This window comes from Betta splendens, chromosome 2, assembly GCF_900634795.4.
Source record: "Betta splendens chromosome 2, fBetSpl5.4, whole genome shotgun sequence".
Classification (NCBI taxonomy): Eukaryota; Metazoa; Chordata; class Actinopteri; order Anabantiformes; family Osphronemidae; genus Betta; species Betta splendens.
This window is the reverse complement of record NC_040882.2, coordinates 27,958,527-27,980,636: the sequence shown is the minus strand read 5'-3', so window position 1 is coordinate 27,980,636 and position 22,110 is coordinate 27,958,527. Positions and strand designations below refer to the sequence as shown.

Genomic DNA, 22,110 nt, shown 5'->3' with positions numbered 1-22,110 from the left:
CCACACTGCCCCCTGGTGTAGCTACCTTGGTGTGCGGATTGGCTGCTCCTCCAGCCAATCGGGACGTGGGAACGAAATGACGTACAGACGCTCAGCTAAAGATGGCGTCAGATTCAAACGGCTCCGGAATAAATGTTAAAGTAAGTATTAGGAAAAGTTCACAAGCTCTTTATACGTTTAATAACAAATGATACTTTGTGTATTTGATAATTAAGGAAACAAAGATCAACCAGTTATTGATCAACCAGCGAAAGGCTCTTTGTTCTTACTATTGTTTCCGATAGGAAAACGTTTCATTGAGAATCTTTGAAGATCTAATGCTCTTTGTTCGTAGGAAGAACGTAGATGCTCTAAAACAGCCTGAAGCCAGTCCCACTATAACACTTTAACACTATAACACGTGTAGCTAAAAGTCGTAGAGTTAAACCATAACTAAATATTATGTCGTGTATGTATTTTTTTCGATGAACTGTTCAATGATCTTACGTTTTGACATCAACGATATATCACCAGAAACAAATAATGCTTTATCTATTTAACCGGAGGTCGTTTAAGTGCGTCTGCTGCCCAGGCAACAGCGGCAACCGAGCAACCGGCTCCCGGTGCTCCACCTCCAGAGACTCCGCTGCTTGGCTTGTCTGCTTCATATAGAAAACATCAGGAAGCCACAGGAAATCACATCAGCAACGGAGTCTTAGTCGCTCAAAACGATTCTAATTCAGTGATCGTTTATATTTTCACATCCAGGCTTCATAAACTCGGCTCAGCTGTGCAGACATGCAGGTGGAGCGGAGGAGGGAGCAGTCAGGCCGGGGAAGGCGCACCGAGAGCCGGCAGGGTTCTCATACTGAAGCTGCCAGGAAACCAGAGCAGTGAGAACCTACCTGACCCATGGAAACAGACCGTCATTGTGCTGCTTTCATGACAAAACTGTTATTGTGGTTGAGTGTCCTGGATTAATGCTGAAATTACTCTGAAACTACTTTTCAGGTTGAAAGACCTAATCACCACCACGGAACAGAAGGAAAAGCAGACAAGAGATGGAGCAGGAATGATGGAAATAAAAGAAAAGGGTGATATGGAGCATGGGAGAGAACGACTAACACTCAAAGGCAGTGGAGATGGAGGGAGAAGGAGAGAGAGAGAGCAGGACGGCACGGGGAAGAGGGCATCATTAGAAGGACGGGACAGGAGCAAAGAGCCGGAGGGTCTGAGGAGGAGAGTGAACCAGCTGGAGAAAGAAAAACTGGAGCAGACATCCAGACACAACCAGGAGGTGAGAATGAAGGGGTTAATACTCTGCACACGTAATTACAATTACTGAGCTCAAATCTGTGAGGATGAAAATTCATCCTGAAGCCACGTGGGTTAGACTAAAACAATGTAGCGGTGCTTTAAGAGCTTATTATCCACTAGCTCTGCTAACTGCAAGAGGAACGACATCTGTGTTTGATACATGATAGCCTCAATAAAGGTTGTAACTGTACTGAACAGGAGTTTAAGCTCTGGGTCTGCACTGTTCTTTTGTGGGTTTCCTCCAGTTTGTGTAATGCAGGAGAGTTGTGATGAGTAGAGATCAGGACTCTGTGGTTGTAATTCTTGATGAACATGAAGGGTCGATCAGCTTCTCAATGACTGATGGATGAATGAACACCCGGTGGGTGTTCATTCATCGCATCTGTGTGTTCAGCTGAGCAGGCTGGAGGCAGAGATGACCCGGCTCAGGTCCTCAGTGGAGCGAGGTGAAGCTCAGAGGGTGGAGCTTCAGTACCAGCTGAGTGTGAGCCAGAGAGATGCCGACCGAGCTGCTGAGCTCAGCAGAGACAAACAGGAACTTACAGGTGCTCAGATCAAACGCACTCTGCTGTAGCAGCTGTAGGTGTAGAAGAGAAGATAAAGAGTGTGTGTGTGTGTCTGTTTCAGAACGAGCAGCAGAGCTGCAGCAGACAGTGCAGGAGTTGCACAGAGCTCTGGACATCACCCGTCAGGCCAGAGATGAGGACCAGCATGCTCTGCAACAGGAAGTTGAAGAGCACGACAGACTGATTCAAAGCTTTGGCTCAGAGAACCAGCGACTGCAGCGGCTACTGCAGGTCTTACACAAAGACACAACGGAAGTTAGAAGTTGGGACTATTAGTACTTCTCATGCCTTTAGTTACATAGTTACATAGTTAGCTCAACTAAAAGCAGGATGAAGAGGAATCAATGAGCGGGTTCAGACAACATCTGATTGGAGCTGTGATTTGTGTTTGTTTCAGGATCAAGAGGAGGCTCTGGAGGAGTTGGAGAGGAGGATAGCAGATGTGCATAAGGAAAAAGAGAGGGAGGCCGACGTGAACAGAAGACAAGCTGACAAACTGAAATATCTGTCAGAGAGGGAGGAGAGGAGCAGGAGAGAAAAGGAGGTGAGGAGAGAGAGGGAGGAAATGAAGGGGAACGAGAGAAATGGCACATTTGTCTAGATTCTGTTCTTCAGCTTTTAGATCAGAGGGTGAAGTCTCTCGAATCAAGCATGGAGGCAGAGCGAGCGGCTCATCTGGAATCTAAGTTCACCTCCGAGCTCCTTCAGGTAACACAACAACGAGCTTCATCAGCAGATCAGCTAACGAGTGTTTCCACTACAGAGGAGCTACAGGCAGCTCATGATGATGGAAACCCAGCTCCCAATAATAAAATATATAATAAAGTCTTTTTATTAAATTAAGTGAATACATTTACAATATGGCCTCTTTTAAATCTTGGTCAGGTAGAATCATGGCTTTTTATAATCTCACCTGTAGAAACCTTTTCATAAATAAGTTTCTTTTTTACCCATGATACCTGAAAAGTTCTGTCACTCGCTCATCATTGACTGCTTAGTCTATGTATGTGTAGGAACATAGTGCTTCAGAAAGGCAGCCAAGGAGAGACGCATCATTCATTAGTGGAGATGAACTGTGTGACAGCTGCGGGTTCGGGACCTGGAGGCAGTGGTGGTGGTGGAGCGCTCCAACCAGCAGGAGGCGCTCTCCAACCTGGAGCTGCTGAGAGCTAAGTTCAGAGAGGTGGAGCGGACCTGTGTTCTGGAGAAAGAGCGGAGCGACAGCACTGAGCGCGCTCTGGAGCGGTGGGTGAAGCACAGCAGCACAGACACACGCTGCTGCTCCGTTCTAGGGTTTGTGTTTGTGCAGTTTGCAGACAGAGCACGAGCGCAGTCAATGTGAACAGAATGTTGCCATGGAGACGGAGAGGAAGACGACCTCTGACCTCACTGAGCGGCTGCAGGCGGAGCAGAGGCAGCTCGCCAACACGCACGCTCTCCTGGAGCAGGTAACACACAGCAGACACTAGGACCAGGCTTCTGAGAGACGTGACCAGGGAGTTGTTGTTTAGGCGGTGAAGAGGCAGACGGACACAGAAGAGGCGTTCATGGACTGTCTGGAACAGATCAGACGGACTCTCCAGCAGCACAGAGACACAGGTAAACGGTCAGAACACGCCAACGTTAGGACGCTAGGGTTCAGGAGGTGAAGTGTGTGTGTGTGTGTGTGTGTGTGTGTGTGTGTGTCTGTCTGTCTGTCTGTGTGTGTGTGTGTGTTTGTGCGTGTGTGTGCAGGCAGTGGCAGTGCAGCAAAGGATGATGGGAGCCGGAGTCCTGCTGCTGAAGTCCTGCGCCTCCTGGAGACGACACTCTGCAGAAACCAGCACAAACTGGAGGAGGCACAAAAGCAGGTCTGACTTATGTCTCCTCGTTGTTGAACAGCACGTCAGAGCTCTAGACTCAGTGTTAATGAACACAGGTCCAGGATCTGCTGCTGGCTTCAGAGAGGCTGCATGAGGACAACCAGCGTCTGCGACAGTCGGGCTCAGATCAGAGCAGGCAGATCCAGGTGAGTCCAGACTAAGCTCATCAGCAAACACACGGTTCTGAGACGTTCACGCTGTCGCTCGTCTCCCTCCAGGAGTCACAGCAAGTCTCTGCCAAACTGAAGGAGGAGCTGACGCAGCTTGGCCACAAGGCTTCTGATTGGTCCACACAGGTCCATGAGCTGCTGAAAGAGAGAGGAGAGTGGGAGCGAGAGAGGGAGGAACGGGAGCAGGAGAAGGAAAGAGAGAGAGAGGACAGAGCAGCAGAGGTCCAGGAGATACGTGATCAGAACAAAAAGGAGGAGAAGGTCAGAGCCCGGTCCACATCACGGTCTCTGCTTGTTTGGTTCATTTCTCCCTCTGCTTCCCTGCATGTTGTTGGACTACACAGCAGTTTAATGTCATCATGCTGGAGACATTTAATTACACTGTTGATGTAAATCATATTACGCACTGTCACACTGGGCTCTGAGTTCAAAGTCGTTATGTCAGTGACTGCCCTCACAGCTGTAGTAGTGTGTGTGTGTGTGTGTGTGTGTGTGTGTGTGTGTGTGTGTGTGTGTGTGCGCGTGTGGGTGTCAGGTCCGACTGTCCTTCCTCTACCGTCTGTACCAGCGCCTGCTGGCCGGCTGTGTCCTCCTCGATCAGCCCCAGAGCATTGTGGGTGATTTCACCTGGGAGGAGCTGTGTGATGTCATCAGTGAACAGGTTAATCAGCTGACCTCTGACCTCCAGGAGGCCAATGACAAGGTAAACTGACGCTGCCGCAGCTGTCAGCGTACGGTGGTGCTCATCCTCATCCTCGTCCTCATCTTCGTCCTCATCCTCACCCTCCTGCAGATCAGCCGCCTGCAGCGTGTGTGTGAGAAGCAGCGTGTGTGTGTGCGAGAGCTGCAGCGCCGTCAGGAGGCTGTGAGTCGCCTGGAGGAGAGCGTGAGGAGGAGGGAGGAGGAGGCCACACACACAGTGACACAGCTGCAGAAGGAGCTGCAGGTAACGCTCTGATGCTGTCAGTCGCTCAGCTGAACCAGCACAAGCTCTGCACAGCTTTGAAGATAAGCTTAGGTTTTCTGTCCCTTTGGTCGACTTCTGAGTGAAGGAGCGATCATCACTTAACGTCCCACTTTGTCCCCAGGAGCTAAACAAACCCTTAACAGCAGGTCCATCCCAGCGTTGTGTCTTTCTGTGCCTCCTGCTGTGCTGCAGAGCAGAACTCACAGCTTCTCTCCTTCGCAGGTGTGTCGTTCCCAGTGCGCCTCCCTCCAGGATCGCGCCTCCTCTCTGGACCTCCGCTGCTCCTCTCTGACCTCTGACCTCTCTCGGGGCCGCAGGGAGTCGGCCTGCTTCTTTCTCGGCTGCGCCCTGCTGGCCGGGGCGCTCCAACACTGCCTGTGCCGCGTGCGGGCGCTCTGCGAGCAGAAGCGGCTGCTGATCAGGCAGCAGGCGGGGACGCAGGTTCTGGAGGAGGAGGTGAGGAGGTTGGCTGCGGCGCTGGGAGGTGAGGAGGAGCAGGGAGGAAGGAGGGCGAGGAGGCGCTGGAGGAGGGCTGTGTGTGTGGTCCTGGCCGTCAGGAGGTGGTGTTCTCTGGCTAAAGGCACGGCGGTGATGTTCTACTTGGAGGGAGGCGGCGGTGCTTCAGTCTGTGTCTGCGCACATGAAGACAGCAGGCTGAGCGCGGGTCAGTGGCTTTAAGGTCCTCCTGTCGACCTGCTCCCAGCTGTGAGTGACGTGTGTATTTGTTCCAGGCAGAGCTGGTGGACGTGACGGCCTCTGTGCCCGCTGGCTTCACTCCAAGCTGCTGGCCTCCACCATCCTCACCTCCATGTGTGACCTGCAGGGGGCGCTGGCGCACACAGGTAGACCGGCACCCTTCACTAAAACAGACTCGGCTTTTCTGCACGTCCTTTATCACCTCGGCCTCTTTTCAGGCCTGTCGCCTGTCGATGTGACGTCAGCAGCTTGTTCAGGTTTGTCTCGACTCCTGGACAAACTGTTTGGTCGAGCAGATGAAGCGTCAGGCAGAATGAAGGAGGACACGCTGAGACTGAAGTCATCACAGGCCAACATGAAGGTGGTCCAACCCACAGCAGACACAGCACATCCTGTCCTCATGCTGACCTACACGTGTGCTTCCTCCATCAGGCCCTGGTCTCACGCCTCCAGCAGCACTTCCTCCTCTTCAGCCAAAGGCTGCACTCAGCAGAGGTGGAGCGACGGAGTCTGAGGCTGGAGGCGTCCGAGCTGAAGAAGGAGCTGAGGCTGGAGAGGAAGGAGAGGAGAGAGAGGAGAGAGAGGATGCAGAGGACGGTGAGAAACGAGAGGAGGGTGAGGCTGAAGGACGGGATGACCTTCACAGAACGAGCAGAGCCGGAGCTGATTGTGTGTGTGTGTGTGTGTGTGTGTGTGTGTGTGTCTGGATGTGTGTGACTGCGTGCGTGCGTGCGTGCAGGTCCCAGCCGACCGCTTCTACACCGTGTGTGAGGAGCTTCATCAGGCTCTGAGCAGAGAGCAGGAGGCTCAGGCGCTGATCCAGCAACAGACAAACCAGCTGCAAACGCTGCTGCAGCGCGTGGACTCACACAGCTCAGCTCAGACCAACACACAGAACACACTGAGCCGGACCACAGAGGTCAGAACCAGAACCAGCCCAGTCCTGGTCTCTGGGAGGAGCCTCCTGTGCTGTCATTTCACTGTGTCCTGCAGCTCCTCAACCTGCAGCTGCTCTCTTTCTGTCCAGGCTCTGTCAGAGGCTCAACGGGAGGTGAAGCGTAAGGAGCGCTCGCTGAGGATTCTGGGTAAACACCTGTCAGGGGCTCAGGACGAGAAGAAGCAGCTGGAGGCGAAACTACAGCAAAATGAGGACCAACTGAGAGACGCCTCCAGGTAACAGACACACGACCGTCTGTTTATAAATGCTTTCAATTTATTTTACTTCAAAACCTGGGTTAGGAAGAGGAGAAGGGTGAGGACGAAGGTGAGGATGAGGAGGAAGAAGGTCAGAGGAGCTGTAAGGACACAGTCACTATGACTACGAGCATCAGTGGCCTTTTGATCTAACCCCCCCCCGTGTTTGTCTCCCTCCCCTGTGTTCGTCTCCCTGTCTCCTCCAGACGTAGGGACCGTCTGATCAGCTTCATGAAGGCTGCAGAAACGAGCTGCCAGGAGGTGAACGCATGCATCGACACACGTGGAGGCCATCGATGCAGCACGTTTAACGCCTGTAACGCTGTTCTGCAGGTCAGGGACCGACTCGTCCAATCAGAGCGCTCGCTGTGGGATCTGCCCCGCCCTCTGCCTCTGGACGTCAGTGGAGCAGAGCTCCTTCCTGGATCTCTGGAGGCGGCGGCGTGCCAGGTCTCCTCCCTGTTTCCTCACATCTCCTCCCGTTTCCTCACATCTCCTCCTGTCCGTCTTCCTCCCGTCCGTCTTCCTCCCGTCCGTCTTCCTCCCGTCCGTCTTCGTCACGTTAACCCTCATCTGCTTCTCTGCAGAGTCTTCACTCCGTCATCTCTCAGCTCTTTCACACCTGCAGCTCCAGGATGGAGCGTTTGGAGCAGGAGGTCTCCGCCCACCGCAGTCATGTGACTGCTCTACGCAGCGAGCTGCAGGACGCCTGTCTCCATGACAACCAGGCCTTTGTTCCTGTGAGAGCCTTTGTTATAAAGTTAATAGTTTGGAAACTTCAGGTTTTTCTTGACGTGAACCATGTGGATAAATAAATACCCATGTTTCAGGTGGAGTTAGTCGACATGGAAACGCTTCCATCCGCTCCATCCTCTGACTTGTCAGTCAGTTTAAACACAGCTGCCTGTAAACCAAGCTCCGCCCACTCAAAGACCAGCCCCACCCACTTCTCACCTCAAATCAGGCCAAGAAAACTATGAAGAAGAGCAGAGGAGGAAGGAGGTGACGGAAAGACCTCCTGTTGTAGCATGAACGACACAATGATGTGAAGTTGTTGTCATAGCAACCGTCCCATTCTGTGAAATAAAAAGCAGCTTGTATGAGAATAGTGGTTTCCTTTAAAACACACACACACACACACACACACACACACACACACACACACACACACACACACACGTCTAAAGCCACAGTCTCCCGTTCAGTTCTGGTTCCGCCCCCCCTGAGGCGTCTGCGTGCATGAAGCAGACCTGGAGGACAAACGCGTGGCTGCTGCTGCGTCAGCAGGAGGAGTCTGCGCCTCCAGCAGCGCTGCTCCTCCTCTGAGGAGTTCTCCTGCTTGAGCGACGCCTTCAGCTGCTGTCACAGTTTTTGCTGAATCGGCTGATTCTCCTCTGGAGACGATGCTGGTCCCTCTGGGGACTTGCAGCTGCTCAGTCTCTTGTTCAAGCACTGAAAACCACATTAGCTGCATGTTTCTACTGACTTTAAAGGGTGGAACCTGAGGCCTGACAGATGCTGCTGGGAGCAATTAACGCTCCTTTCTTCTTCTGCTGGCTCCTCTGTCACTTGTTTGAATGGCTAGCTTAGCTTAGCTTAGCATCACAGGCCGGACAGCTGACTCAGGGTTTCTGTGACAGGTTCATTCAACTGGAGACGTCCAGTGTTTACGGTCAGAGTTTGTCCCACTCTCAAACACAGATTAGCTTTAATTCCTGATGCAGCCGCTTCTGTAACAGACACAGGAAGTGACTCGTCTGAGGAGAGATGAAGTAAATCCCAAAACAAAGAGCAGCTCCGGCTCCTTGACATGAACATTTACTGCAGGAAACGCAGAGCTGGTTCGGACCTGCTGCTTCACCGTGAAGGTTTCAGCAGGTCGTGGTTCGATGCCCGGCGGCGCTGCGTGAACTCACCCGTCCACCGGTCCTCAGGACCCGGAAGCGTCTGCTTCCAGAGCCGCCGCTTCATCTCCACGTGTGTCCTGCTGCTGTGACGTCATGGCTCAAACCTTTGTTCCGCCGAGGAGCAGCCATGAAGTCAAACCTTCAGACAGAGTCTCATTCAGTGCTTTAAAACAACTTAATCCCACGTGATCCTTTCAAACACCAGCGTCTAATCCGCTTCAACCTCTGACAGGATTAAAGTGAAGCGTGAACGACAGACATGAAACTTTCTGCTCATTAGACAGAAGTAAACAAACAGAAGAAGAATGGAACGTGTCCTGTTTCCTTGTCCCTCATGAATATTCACTCCTCCTTCCGTCCTACTTGCGCTCGCGACAGCGCACGCGCTTAAACTCAGCCTTTCCCCAACGGTGACGGCGTCGGAGCCAAGTTGGACTCGTTACAAAGAGGAGCTGCACGAGCAGCGACACAGATAGAAGGGGGCGGGTCTCACCCACCATCAGAGGGGGAGGGGGAGGGGGGGACACAGGCCCGAGCTAACGAGCCCGTTAACGCGCTGCCGCACGCGCTCGCTCCGTCCCCGGAGCCGCGTTTGGCGACAAATAGCAGAAAAGCGCCGCTTTGTCACGCGCTCAGCTGCTGTTTGAAGGACCTGCAGGTTCAAAGAGCGGCGTGGAGCCACACACGCACACGGCGGCGGCCCAGAAGGTCGGAACCAGAGGACTCACAACACGTCAGAACACACGGTTCTGAGAATCCAACAGCAGCTAATGGTTGTTCAAGCTTCTGACCTCTGACCTCATCCAGTCACAGCGAGTCCTTTACTTTACGTTTGACTCCGTGTCCAGTGTCTCAAACATCCATCACAGCTCCCGTTATTTGACTCTGTTCGTGTTTCGGTGCTGAACATTCAGCTCGACCCAGTTCAGTGAGTTTGGAGCAGCCCGAGCCAAGGACCGGGACCGGGACGCGCAGACGGTCAGGACGACGTGGAGGTGGTGCCGCCGCCTCCGAGAGGCCGCGGTGCCGGAAGTGTGTCAGCGCACGCGCATCGTCTGATATTCTAATTAGCAACACATCAAAGGGAAGCGGTCCGCGTGCTCCCGGCGGACGCGCAGCGCGTCCAACGGCTCCACCTTCACGCGCGTGTGGCAGCAGCAACAATATCACTAACTTTTCAGGTCATTTCAGCTCCAGGGAAGAAAAACCGTGAAGTCGTCTCTTCCAGATTTAGTTTAGTTTTTCTTCTTTGCAGCAGCTTTTGAAGTAAGGTTGTAAATGTATTGGATTCACCAGTAAAACGTTGTGAGGATCTGAACAGTCACAGCTGCAACAACGACGGATGCAACAGAAACGCACACAATCACACTCGCTACGATGAAAAACTGCACAGTTACTGAAAAAGAACAGGATCAATGAGATTATTCACCACCAGCAAATGCTACAAATCACATGAAACCGAGGAAGAGGAGAAGAATTAAGCACAACATGCAAAACTAGCACAAAACGGAACAGTTGAGATGCTCAGAAACAAAGAAGCTGCTTCTGGGTGACTGAGCTTCAAACAGGCAGAAAAGAAAAGAGTCTGAACTGTGCTGTTTGTGTCGTTATATCTGAACAATTATTTGAACATTTTACGTGGAAAAGAAAATGTGTAAGATAATAAATAATAACATTTAAGAAGCTACAGGAGAGTGTCACAGTGAGTGAAGCTGTGATGGATTATTAACATAATAATAATAAGCAATCTTATAACACGATCTATAATATTCATTTAATATTGATGTAAAGTCAATCTAAAGTATGACATCATTATTATAATAATAATTAATATCATTTTGATGTAAAATAGTAACTCCTTCTAGTTTTATCCCGTCAGGCGTCGCCACAGCGAATGATTTGCATGATTGATTTGTCAAGTTTTTACGCCGGACGCCCTTCTTGACGCAACCCCTCACTGAGGGAATCGAACCCGCAACTGGGCCACATTTTGTTGCTAAATAAGAAAAGCTGCCAAATAAATGTTGTCAAATTATAACATTGACCTGTGGAAAAAAATGAAACATGAATCTGAAAAGTTTAAGACAAGTGAGTAAAACTGTTAAATTGTTCTTCTTATTATCCTTGTTATCCTCGTCCAATCACGTGTGGAGAGGGTGGAGGGAAGGATGGAGCGCTGGATAAATGGAGGGAGGAGAGCTCTGGATGCTCGTCCTCAGAGCTGAGGAAGACAATGAGAAGTGATGAAGAGAAGAAGAACGACTGCAACAACCAGCAGCCTCCACTAAACAGAGGAGGAGATTCTACAGACTCAGGTCGGTGCCTTTTACAGCAGCTGCACAAACTGTAGACTGTAATAAAGTGTGGCCAAAACACTTGATTGATGAATGTTTTATCTTCATGATGTAAATTCTGCAGCTTACGTGCATTTTACTGTCATATACAAATGCTTTTCATTTTACTTATATTTGATTATCAAGTCTTGCTTGAAGTGTTTTCCAAAAATGCAAACGCTAATTTAAATAGAATAAAAAACTATTAAAGAAGAATTAAGAAAAATATACAAATTCACAAATGAATATGAAAATATAAATTATGACTGAATATCTGCAAAAAATGTGTGAAATATTTTAGGGAATTAATTTCTGAGATTTATTTAAACTAATCAAATGAAATTGAATAGATTCATGGGTGAATTTCATGATATTAATAAAGTCTAGCTTGTTTTTTTTAAGAGACTTTAAAGAGAAAGAAAAGGCAGAAAGTCTGAACTGTTTTATTTGTCACTGAAAAGCAAATTTATATTTAGTAAGTCATATTGACTTACTCATTATTATTAATATTGCTGATAACAAAACCAGTGTTTCTGTTTGGATTTCAGACGCAGACGTGAAGATGAGTCCAGACATCAACGAGGTGAAAAAGAGTATCTGGAACCAAACCCTCCTTAAAATAACCACATGAAGTCTGAGACGTCAGAATAACAATAAGAATTATGTAAAATATGTTAAAACTGTTTGTCTCTGCAGGTCACTACTGGCTGAATGAGGCCAAAGTGTCAGAACATGAATTATTTTAATAATAATGTTTGTTCATTGTGAGGCTGAAGGTGTAAATGAAGCCGTGGCTGAATCTCTGTCTGTGCGTGTCCTCCTGCAGCTGTGTACATGTGACTGAGCTGATCCTGGGTCTGTCCTGTGTCCAGGTCGCGTGCTCCGTGTCCTCCTGCAGCTGCGTGGGCTTCAGAGCGGGCGGCGTCCAGCTGCGCTGCTGTGGAGGCTGTGGTCACGGCTGGGTGGCGCATGGTGAGAAGCCTTCATTTTCCTGTGGAGGTGACAGAGCAGAGGAGGGTTTGATTTCCTCATTCTCCCAAACCGGTTAAAAGCAGATCTCATATAACGGGTAAAACTGTAGGAACAGAGATTACGACCACATGAAGCAGTGGAAACATCCACATTAAAACCACTGTAGCTTCAGAGTAACTCTTGTTACTGCGTCAACTCTGATGCTTCGCGTCTTGAGGGAATTCTTCAAGTCGACGGCAGCTGCAGATGTCTGCGGTTGCCGCGGTGACGTGAGATCGGGTGTCACGTAGAACATCTGTAGAGCACATCTGCCCGTGTCTCCCACCTCTTGCTGTGTGTGTGTGTGTGTGCATGTGTGCGTGTGTGTGTCTCTCTCTCTTTAACACCACGCGTGTTCCTGCAGCCCTCCAGAAGCTCCAGGCGCCGCCCTCCGTCCGCGGTCCGGTAGAGGTGGCGCTGCCCGGGCTGGTGTTCCACCTGAGCTCCCTGGTTCTGTTCGGGGCTCAGGCCGTTCCTGTGCGCCTGAAGATCCTCCTGGACCGGCTGTTCAGCGTGCTGACCCCAGGTCAGGTACGTGGCGCGGAGCGCGGCAGCAGCGCGTCTGCAGTCAGTGACGCGTGGTGTTTTCAGGTCCGACACATTCTGCAAACGCTGGGCTGGAGTGTGGGCGACTACGCCAGAGGATACATGCTGCAGGTGAGACGCCGCTGCATCTGGAAACGGGCTCATTTACAGATGTGGGCACATCTGATAGGAGTAACGTAACGGAACATTTGAGCCGGGTTCTGACCTGGACCCTTCTCCCTCCAGCGCCCCAGTGGGCCGGTGTTGGACCGGTGGTTCATGGTCACTCAGGACGAGGAGCTCCTCATTCTCACGCAGTTCCTTCGCTTCGGGGAGACCCGTCCCATCGTGGAGCTGATGACCCGTCACTGCTTCACCGCTGGGGCTCAGCGTTCTGATCCGGAGCTGGAGACGAGCTGCCAGTCACACGACGGCACAAACCTGGAGAAGAGCAGGAAAACGGCCGGAGGCTCCAGAACCGCAGCAGGAGCTGGACCCAGCGCCGCTCAGCGCTTTAAAAGCTCTCCAGAGGCGCAGTGTTTGGTTCCTGTCACCAAGGTAAATGCATGGAATGAGGTCTCCTGCCTTTATGAAGAGGAGAGAAAGAGCAGAACCCTTCACTCCACCTTTTCTCTTATCAGGAGCTGGTTCCGTCCTCCAGAACCAGCCAGGATCTACAGAAGCAGCAGAGCAGAACTCAAGACAGTGGATCAGTTCCACCACAGTCCAAAGCTGAACTGGCCTTAAAAATCAAAGTGGACCCTGACAAACAATTTCCGGCCCAGTCCCTGTGGAACCAACACGTCCGGTTCTACGACAAACAAAAACCGGACCCCCACAGAGTCCGATCAGAGAGCAGGTCTCCGCTGCGTCCTGACTCCACGGCCTCCACCCTGAGAGCTTCAGCTCCGCTGCAGGGCTCCTCCTCCTCCTCCTCTCCTCATCCTCTCCCATCGTTCTCTTCCTCCTTCCTCCGTCCTCACAGGTCCGTTTCCTCCACCCTCCACCCTCTCCCCTCATCTCTCTCTTTACCTCCTTCTCCTGCAGCGGGTCGGAAGGGAAGGGTCTGCTGTGGCGTCTGTGGGAAAAGTTTCTACGACAAAGGTAAGAACTGTTTCTCTCATCTTCTCACTCATAAAGACTTCATGTGGAATCTACCCAGTTACACATAGTTTGTGGGACTCAGGTTCAGATCCTCTGATTATGTTTGGGGTTCAGTGGTTTAAGTTCCTGGTCTAATTCTCACTTCTATCCTCAGTGGTTCTATTCACCATGTTGTTTGTGTTTGTGCAGGAACTCTGAAGATTCACTACAACGCAGTCCACCTGAAGGTCAAACATGGCTGCACGGTGGCAGGATGCACCATGGTCTTCAGCTCTCTGCGAAGCCGGAACCGACACAGCGCGAACCCAAACCCTCGCCTTCACACCGGCTGCAGCAGACACACACAGACACACAAACACTTACATGAGCACAAAGAGTCCCACAAACACATACACAACACTGAAACGCGTATCTGCAGAGGAAGAAAGTTACTCACCTATGACTCAGCAGGTCAGAACCGCGACCCATCGCCCTCCCCTGAGCCTCCACAACAGAGGCTAAGCCACCTCCTCACCCCAACCGACTCCAGCTCCAGAACCGACCCGGTCCTCCAGCCCACACCTGCTCCTCTGCTCCTCCCTGTCCAACACGCCTCCTCACGGGCCTCACCTTCCTCTTTCCCCCTGGATGCACCTACGGTGGAGAAACCTAAACACTGTTGCCCCCTGCTCACAGAACCAGCACCAGCTCTCTGCTCTGATTCCACATCCATCACCTCGACAAACTGCAAAAATCAGCACGCGTCTTATGAAAATACTGTCACAGAAAGGAAACAGAGAGAGATTTACACCAGTCCAGTCCCTACGCAGCAACGGTGGGATTCAGGCGACTCTGTGCCAAAAAAGAAGCCCAGGAAGTCAAGCATGCCGGTAAAAATAGAAAGAGAAAACATGGAAGGAAGAAGAAACAAGGAAGAGGAGCAGTGATGAAGGTTTGCAGCAGAGAAATTACATTCTTAAAAAAAACTGGAAAAAATAAACTGGATTCAATTTTATGTTTCTGTACTTGATGTCAGACATTTGAATCTGCTCCCTGATCTGCATTATCTGTCTGAATGCATAGGTCATGGTTCTGCTCCCTGGCTGGTGACGATAATGATACCTTGGTTTTAGCTGCATATTAGACGTGTCTCTGACTGAACGGTGCACAGGAGATGCTCGATGCCTTGTGGCTTCTTTGCTCTGTGTTCAGTGGGTTACACTTGCTGACTATATATCTTGTATAGAGGTGATGTTACTGGACACCGTTCATGGTAGTGAGTTACTCCAGTGTTTGTTTTGTGTCTGAGCATTTTATATAATGCCCCAAAAACATCACAACCATATTTTTTTTACCCATTTTGAAGACAAATTGTTACTTTCTCTTTCGTGACAAATGAATGTACAGATGTATCAAGCATAAGCTCCACTGTATTTTTGTTGTCTGCTTTGTAATAAAATAGCAGCTATAAATATTAATTGTTAGTATATATAAAGTCATATTGACTTACTCATTATTATTAATATTGTTAATAAAAAATTTACGCCTAATTATTATAAAGAAATAAAAGGAACTGGTGTTTTCTGCGGCAGTTTCCGGTTTCTAGTCGGATGCATTTATGTACGTACCAGACTCGGAAACTCGTCAAGGTTGTAAACAACGCTCCCAATCCGTAGCCGTAATAATATAACATATTAAAACCCGGGTTAATGCGATGAGTGGAGATTCGGTGGACGGTGCAGAATGTAAAATGCCCAAAGCTGATGAACTGAGAGGTTTCGTCTCTCAGAGACTCGCCGCTGCCTCCAGGGAGATCTTAGCGGCGGTAGAACGACTCGTAGCCGGATACGAGGCGGAGGCGTCGGGCTTCAGACAGGAGATCGAGCGGCAGAGGAAGCACCTGGAGACGCTTCAGCGGCCGCAGTTCGCCTCCACCGAACCCGGTTGGTCAATGATGTCTCACCATAGAAGCTCCGGGCCTGGTGTCAAGCCTTAGAATGTCAAAATACTAATAATAATCTGTTGTTTAGGTACAAAGTGCAGCTGGATCCAGAGCCATGATGAGGAAGAGGAGGAAGAAGAGGAGCTTCCTGTGTGTGTGGAAAACCTGGAAGACCTGAGTCAAACCTCAACAAGGTCCCAACACAAACTGTTATTAATTATGAGTGTATTATTCTTGTAGATAAGATTATTATGTCTTTCACTTTATTTATTAATAAAGTCCAATGTCAAACTGGTTCTAAACTCCATCAAATTATTACAATGAGTAATTGTAGTTTGTGTCCTTTTGTTCTAGGGTTCAGTTTGAGAAGAGGAAACCTGGCAGACCTCGGATTAGCAGCAGGAACGTGGATCTGAAGGTCTGTTTCCTGGAGGACTCCAACGCCCAGCGACTGTCAAAAAATGGTAATTAAAAAAGTAACATGAAAACATTATGGGACAGGAAGGATCGACTACGTATTGTTCACCTTTTTTTCTTCACCTCAATGGTGAAACTGAAAAAATGATTTTCACAATAAAAACTGAAAGGTGTCATTGTTGATTCAGGTCTTTTACTGCTGCAGTGCAGACCGTGGTCACTGACCTCCTGTTGGCAGAAAATACTGCTACTACTACTAGAAGAAAACAACAAGACAGAGAGGATGAGATGTAATTAATGTTCCTACACAGTCAGAAGATGGGAATGTAGAAAGTTTTTAATCTATATTTAACTAACTCTGAGTTATTGTACCTAAGAAAAAAAATAAGTTCTGACAGCCTTCTGTACTGATCCACTGTAAATGACCTCAGAGATTTCCTTCTACTTCTGTAACATTAAGAAGACTTTGTCCTCTGTCAGTTTATAAGAAAAGTCCGGTTCTGAAGGTGACGTGTCCTCGTGACCTGCGGGAGGCCGGGTTCCTCTGCCTGTTGAGGAGGACCTTCCCTCAGTTGGCTGGAGACGACCGACAGTTTGACATCCTGACGTCCAGTAAGACGCGGAGGCTGCAGTGTCTGAGGCTGAAGACAGTGACGCCAAAGGAGATTCAGAACCAAATCAGCTGCACAGGAGCGGAGGAGTCAACACTCTTTATCAGGCTGAAGGTAGTTTGTCAAATTTCTTGGCATCTTTAGCTGCTAATGTTTCTAACTTAGAAACATCTACATCTAGTTGAGATTTTAGTGGTTGGATGTTTTTTGGAAGCTGAAATTAGAGTTGCTTATTTTCTCAGGCGCAAAAGACAGATGAGTCCGACGAGGTGGAAGGTCCTCCCCTGCAAACACTCAACATCAGAACCAAAAGTCGTCTGTCCACGCTGACGTGTGCTGACATCAGGCCACACACAAGGTAACGGAAAAGTGCAGCCTCAGTCCTTAGGCTTCCATTTAAGACATCAGACGAGCAGGTGAAACCTCTACTCTGTAAATCCAGAACATACAGTATAAAAACGTTTCTGACCCCACATAGACGTCTTTATACAGTAGTGACTTCTGCGCAGGGACAGAAGATGATAAAAGATTAAGCACAACTGAAGGTGGGACAGTTTACACATTAATGTGGTCACAGACAGGAAGTAACTGACGATCTGTTTATGTGCTGATGACTCTCTTATGGGAAATGTAGGACCCAACATTCATGACATTCATGCATCACTTAAGGACGTGTGGCCGTCTGATTCTTTCCCACAGCAGCCTTGCTCAGAAGATCGACAGTAGCAGGGCAGTGATCCAGAGCTGCAGCTCAACATCACCACCACCTCTCATGGAAACAGATGAGGCTGATGATGAGGATGCAGGTTCCAAGTCTACAGTTGAGCTTCACGCCAGTGTAGAGGAGGGTGAAAGACAACAGGTGCATGAATCACAATCAAAGACGATAAAGCTAAAATCCAGACAATACTTTGTCAAAGACACTAAAATTGAAACTGAGAACAGCAACGAGTTGTTTTTCTCCTGCAAAGTCTGTGGAGAGCTGCACAAATTAGAAGGCACGTTTGTCCAACATGCCTGGAGTCATGTGAATGACTTCCAAGGTGCTTGTGGAGTGTGTGGTTCTCTTTTCCAGTCTGTGGAGGCGCTGAAGGATCATCTCCAAAGTCGCCACAGAACCGAAGACTGTCCCAAATGTGGAGAGTCGTTCCTCAATGCTCTCAGCCTCAATGAGCACGTGGCCGCACATTCAGGAGAGAAACCATACGAATGCCAGGTTTGCAAAAGCACGTTTGCATTGAAATCATCTCTGGAGATTCACCAAAATCTGCACGAGGAAAGTAGGACACATGAATGTGAGACGTGCCACCGAGTGTTTGAGCTGAAGGAGCAGTTAGATGCTCATCTCAGGACTCACGCTGCCAAGAGGCCTCACGTCTGCGGCGTTTGCGGGAAGTCCCTCAGTGACTACAGGTCTTTATCCCGCCACAAGTTCACTCACACGGGGGAAAGACCTCACAGCTGTCAGATCTGCGGAAGGCGCTTCAAACTTATTGGAGCGCTGAGACAACACGAGAAGACCCACGTGGACAGAGAGCGATCGTACCTCTGCGACGTGTGCTGCAAAATGTTCCTGACGAGCAAACAGCTGCAGATACACATGAGGACGCACACCAACGAGAAGCCCTACCACTGCAGCCAATGCGGGAAGGGGTTCACCACCAGGGGGCCCCTGACGGTGCACATGAGGGTCCACACCGGGGAGACACCCTACCGCTGCCCGGACTGCGGCTGCTCCTTCAAACGGAAGAGCAACCTGGACGACCACCGCACCGTGCACTCGGGCGTCAAGGCGTTCATCTGCAGCATTTGTGGGAAAGCGTGCGCTCGCAGAACCCACCTGACGGTTCACATGAGAACCCACAACGGGGAGAGACCGTACCAGTGCAGCGTGTGCAGCAAAGCCTTTACCCAGAGCCACTGCCTGAAAACACACATGAGGAGCCACCAGGAGGTGGAAGCTCCGCTGTAAGACCCAGTGAGCTGCACACGCTATTTATGTAAGTTATTTATTACGTACAGTATTGTGCAACAGCAACTTTAACAGTTTTAACGTTTTCACTTCAGCTGTCGTTCATCTACATGCACTAATCCTCCCCCTGGGGACTGTTACTGTCATTCAGTCACATGTCTGTGAGGCTCTGCATTTCCTCACTGCTTCACATTTGTCTGTGTCTTATGCTGCAATGTGCACTAGCTGAACAACAAATGGGAGAATAATAATAATAACGATCAGTAAAGCCATTCAAAGCTTCCTGAGCTGGATCGTTACCCTCGCTCACCAGCAGAAAGGCTCCAGAGTTTGGTTTCTGATGGCACATCTCAGAGCAGTCATTTTCACCTGCACCCACTTTGATTCATGAGATGAACAGACCAAAGCTTAAAGGTGAATGCACCTTTTCCATTGCAGACAGGACGTTCCCACCCTTGTTTAGTTTCAGGGTGGTGTTTCCAAAACCATAGTTTCCCTCTACGATGGAGAAACAGCAGAGGTAAAACTAAACTGCTCTGCAGATCGATCTAGAAGGAAGACGGTGCCACCGCACAGGAAGTAGAATCATGTAGAATCAGGAAGCTGGTGCAAAAATTGTCTTCAACAACAAACGGATAAAGAGCTGTCTGATTCTTGTTGCTCTGTCTTTGAACCCTCTTCCACTGGCAGAATGTATTTAAAATTTATTTACATACGTGTGTGACGAGCTGCGTCTGTGTGTGAAAAGCAGTGGGTTGTATTTTACACTTAATTACAAATGCAATTATTTATACCAGTGTCCAGACTGGGTCAGTAGAATCGAGCGAGTAACTGTCAATCTCCATCTGAACTACTGTTCGTATGCAGACATGTTTGTAATCAGAGTGTTTTTCGATCAGTTAAACATAAACAGCAGAGGAAATATGTTTGTTTGTTGTTAACAACAGGGAGATAAGATAACAGGGATCTGTTCCAATCATTGTAATGTGGTTATAAAGCATTTTATTATCCTGTTTACAAATGAGTGTGCAGCTGATTGATTCAGTCCTTATTACAAACAAAGCTTAATTAAGGTAAACTAGTGATTCAGTTTAGTTTACAGTGGTATCAGCCATGGTCATATTAATCAGACCAGATGCGATTAATGGGTCGTTATAAATAAGATTGTCTTATTGCCGGAGAAAACAAACAAACAAACAACAACCAAAACTGTGGGAAACACAAAATGTGCAGAAGATTTATGTGCAGAATTAAAATACATGTGTACAACTAACACACATTTTTGGAGTGTCCACACTGGTCAGTTAACTCAGGGTTGCTGGAAGCAATGAGCAGCAGCCACGCGGAGCTCAGCAGCCACACGCATCCAGCACAGACGCCTTTCACACGCAGGTAGGTCACAGCGTGGACCACAGCCAGGTAGTGCTCCACGCAGGTGAGGATGTGGAACAGAGCCTGTCCAGCAGAGGTGACGGACAGCAAACAAACGCCCACTGACGTGAGGCTCCACAGGCGGCTGCGACTCCCGTAAAATACAAGGATCACAGCCAAGAAGGCGAGGAGCTGCAGGGCGACGGCGTGGTGGATGTTGGAGGAGCTGCTGGTACCCGATGAAGAGGACGAGGATGAAGACGGGGAGGAGCAGCAGGTTGGTGAGCGTCATGGCAGAGAGGAGAACCACGCTGACTTCAGGCCAAACACAAATCAGTCTGCGGTTCCAGCGAAGAGTTGAAGGAGGAGGAGCTGGACATCTTCACTGAGGGGTTCTGTGGCATCAAAGGGGAGGAATGAGGTCATTTATGGTCAAATAACAGCTGTTAGTTCCTTATTTTCATGAAATTATGATAATAATTAAGGAAAATGAGAACTCAGTTGTTTTATCCAAGGTTTCTGCATCATAATAAACACAAACCAGTGTGTGCTTCATTTTAAATCTAGAACCTAATGGTTTGACTGGGACCCACCTCAGCAGAGCGTCGTCGGATGTTCTCCTGTCTCCGACTGCTACAAACACTGGACGTGAGGAACATGAGGCGTGTTTGCATGTTACAAGACTGACGCACACTTCACGGTACATGTTACGGTTCATTACATCAAAGCAGGCAAATGTATGGAAAGTCTGACATCTGCTGCAAAAAGGTAATGATCCATAATGAACATTAACTAATGAAGGTCAGACGCTGCCTTTGAGCTTTGGGTCAAAAGAAGCACTAAATAAAACAAGCTGTGAGAAAGAAGCAGCTTGTTCCTGAACCAGGCAGTAAGTGAGGGTGGACCTAAATCTGTCAAAGACCAGAACTGGAAATATGGCAGGTTTGTGTTTGGTCCAAAGCAGAGGAGCTTGTTCTGATCCCTCCAGCCAGTGGCTCCACCTGCAGCATCAGGATGAAGGCAGCAGAGACACCTCTGACTGGAGCCTCTGTGGGAACGAGCACCTTTATGGGAGGAGAGATCTCCAAACCTGCAAGGCCTCATTGTGCCGCCCTGCAGGCCTTCAGTGAACAACGTGGTCTCTGATCAGTGCTATCAGAACCTACATGGTTCTCTGGACCTGGTTCCTTGTTGGAGGTTTGCCTTGATGGACGCCCCCTGAATGGAGAATGAGCTTCCAATGTTCCACATTTATTTGTTTCTTTAATTAAATTGAACAGTCACAATGTCACAATGTTGTGTCAGGCCCTTTGAAGTTTCATACTGACTTCAAACCAAAGTTTGGAAAGGATCTGTGTCTCCGTCTCCACGTATTGAGGACCAGTGGTCCACACATACAGTAGGCGTATTCTGACCCACCTGGGCCCAGTCCCGTCCTCTGTCCGTGTTCTGATTTCAGACGCTGACTGTTTCCCTGCTTTCGTACATTTGAGCTCTGGTATTTAAACGTGTGTCACATTCAGACAGCAGCTCGATGTTTGCATTTAATAAAACTAATCCGTCAGAGACATGGTTGAACAGCCTGTCAACCACACACACATCATCTGTAGATGTTTGCAGCCAAAACACATTCAAATTAACGATTAGGGTGATTCTGGCTAAACTAAATAGTTTATATACATCCCATAAATAACATGGAATCACTGCAGCAACTTCTACCAGCTCATTAGCAACTCCTTTGTGCTTTTCAGGCAGTAAATACAACTTAGAGGAAAAATCCAGGAAATCTGTTGAACAGGTGTCGTCTTCGAAGGCGTCCTCGTCGTCCTCTCACGCTGCTGCTCGCTGCCGTTTGTCCTTTAGTTCATGTCATTTATATTCATTTAGTTCAGTCAGAGGCGCAACTGTTTCAACAGCTTTGCAACCACGTAATCGTCATCCAGTGTCAGTAAATGCAACCAAAACACATTCAAATGTAGACATTTGTAGAAACGTACAGATTGAGTTTGAATAGAAGAAAACCTGATGTTAAAGCAGAAGTAGGACTGAAGTGTAGAAGAGTCATTGGAGAGTTTAAAGGCATGACTGAGGAAGAGGACGAAGCTGTGCAGACACAGTCAGACATTAGAGCATTTTCTGAATCGTCATGTTGGATGTTTTGTCTGGTCTTAGGCATTTTTTCATTTA

At 49.0% G+C, this 22,110-nt stretch overlaps 3 protein-coding genes across 9 annotated transcripts; all 3 read left to right on the top strand.

The window, feature by feature from the left end:
• The first annotated feature begins 4 nt into the window (after positions 1 to 4).
• On the top strand, positions 5 to 7,861 carry LOC114851293 (coiled-coil domain-containing protein 171-like). 5 transcript variants are annotated; one of them, XM_055503673.1, is made up of 24 exons: positions 5 to 140; positions 748 to 872; positions 991 to 1,276; positions 1,691 to 1,841; positions 1,924 to 2,093; positions 2,260 to 2,406; positions 2,478 to 2,570; positions 2,947 to 3,107; positions 3,172 to 3,310; positions 3,374 to 3,461; positions 3,597 to 3,712; positions 3,781 to 3,870; positions 4,021 to 4,155; positions 4,430 to 4,597; positions 4,688 to 4,840; positions 5,084 to 5,525; positions 5,593 to 5,918; positions 5,990 to 6,172; positions 6,297 to 6,476; positions 6,585 to 6,730; positions 6,958 to 7,012; positions 7,085 to 7,201; positions 7,339 to 7,491; positions 7,582 to 7,861. In XM_055503673.1, the coding sequence occupies exons 2-24, from the start codon at positions 778 to 780 to the stop codon at positions 7,729 to 7,731; spliced, it is 3,744 nt and encodes a 1,247-aa protein (XP_055359648.1). In that variant the 5' UTR covers positions 5 to 140; positions 748 to 777; the 3' UTR covers positions 7,732 to 7,861. The 5 variants fall into 5 exon arrangements, 4 of the variants coding, with proteins under 4 accessions (XP_055359648.1, XP_055359645.1, XP_055359646.1 ...); XM_055503670.1 differs by having other exon boundaries at positions 3,943 to 4,155; XM_055503671.1 differs by having other exon boundaries at positions 3,943 to 4,155; positions 5,990 to 6,154; positions 7,582 to 7,860.
• Positions 7,862 to 10,807: 2,946 nt separating this feature from the next.
• Positions 10,808 to 14,642, top strand: LOC121201879 (zinc finger protein basonuclin-2-like). The gene is made up of 8 exons (XM_041068677.2): positions 10,808 to 10,973; positions 11,540 to 11,574; positions 11,864 to 11,963; positions 12,367 to 12,533; positions 12,594 to 12,659; positions 12,774 to 13,085; positions 13,169 to 13,631; positions 13,821 to 14,642. Exons 1-8 carry the CDS (start codon positions 10,892 to 10,894, stop codon positions 14,555 to 14,557), a joined length of 1,962 nt encoding a protein of 653 aa, XP_040924611.1. The 5' UTR covers positions 10,808 to 10,891; the 3' UTR covers positions 14,558 to 14,642.
• Positions 14,643 to 15,227: 585 nt separating this feature from the next.
• Positions 15,228 to 20,739, top strand: LOC114850377 (zinc finger protein 436-like). Of its 3 annotated transcripts, XR_008693102.1 has the most exons (7): positions 15,228 to 15,553; positions 15,641 to 15,746; positions 15,907 to 16,016; positions 16,450 to 16,694; positions 16,823 to 16,938; positions 17,280 to 20,354; positions 20,491 to 20,739. XR_008693102.1 is itself a non-coding variant. In XM_055503970.1 (6 exons), the coding sequence occupies exons 1-6, from the start codon at positions 15,325 to 15,327 to the stop codon at positions 18,550 to 18,552; spliced, it is 2,076 nt and encodes a 691-aa protein (XP_055359945.1). In that variant the 5' UTR covers positions 15,228 to 15,324; the 3' UTR covers positions 18,553 to 20,739. The 3 variants fall into 3 exon arrangements, 2 of the variants coding, with proteins under 2 accessions (XP_055359945.1, XP_028998131.2); XM_055503970.1 differs by having other exon boundaries at positions 17,283 to 20,739; XM_029142298.3 differs by having other exon boundaries at positions 17,280 to 20,739.
• Positions 20,740 to 22,110: the final 1,371 nt, after the last annotated feature.

What these genes read in the sequence shown, in the direction of transcription:
- LOC114851293 (XM_055503670.1), top strand. Translation starts at nt 778, where the DNA reads ATGCAGGTGGAGCGGAGGAGGGAGCAGTCAGGCCGGGGAAGGCGCACC. An exon ending in TCACCTCCGAGCTCCTTCAG is followed by an intron (nt 2,571 to 2,946) that starts GTAACACAACAA and finishes ACTGTGTGACAG; the next exon opens with CTGCGGGTTCGGGACCTGGA. An exon ending in CATCACAGGCCAACATGAAG is followed by an intron (nt 5,919 to 5,989) that starts GTGGTCCAACCC and finishes TTCCTCCATCAG; the next exon opens with GCCCTGGTCTCACGCCTCCA.
- LOC121201879 (XM_041068677.2), top strand. Translation starts at nt 10,892, where the DNA reads ATGAGAAGTGATGAAGAGAAGAAGAACGACTGCAACAACCAGCAGCCT. An exon ending in TGAGTCCAGACATCAACGAG is followed by an intron (nt 11,575 to 11,863) that starts GTGAAAAAGAGT and finishes TCCTGTGTCCAG; the next exon opens with GTCGCGTGCTCCGTGTCCTC. An exon ending in GCGTGCTGACCCCAGGTCAG is followed by an intron (nt 12,534 to 12,593) that starts GTACGTGGCGCG and finishes TGGTGTTTTCAG; the next exon opens with GTCCGACACATTCTGCAAAC.
- LOC114850377 (XM_029142298.3), top strand. Translation starts at nt 15,325, where the DNA reads ATGAGTGGAGATTCGGTGGACGGTGCAGAATGTAAAATGCCCAAAGCT. An exon ending in CCAGCGACTGTCAAAAAATG is followed by an intron (nt 16,017 to 16,449) that starts GTAATTAAAAAA and finishes GTCCTCTGTCAG; the next exon opens with TTTATAAGAAAAGTCCGGTT. An exon ending in CACTCTTTATCAGGCTGAAG is followed by an intron (nt 16,695 to 16,822) that starts GTAGTTTGTCAA and finishes TTATTTTCTCAG; the next exon opens with GCGCAAAAGACAGATGAGTC.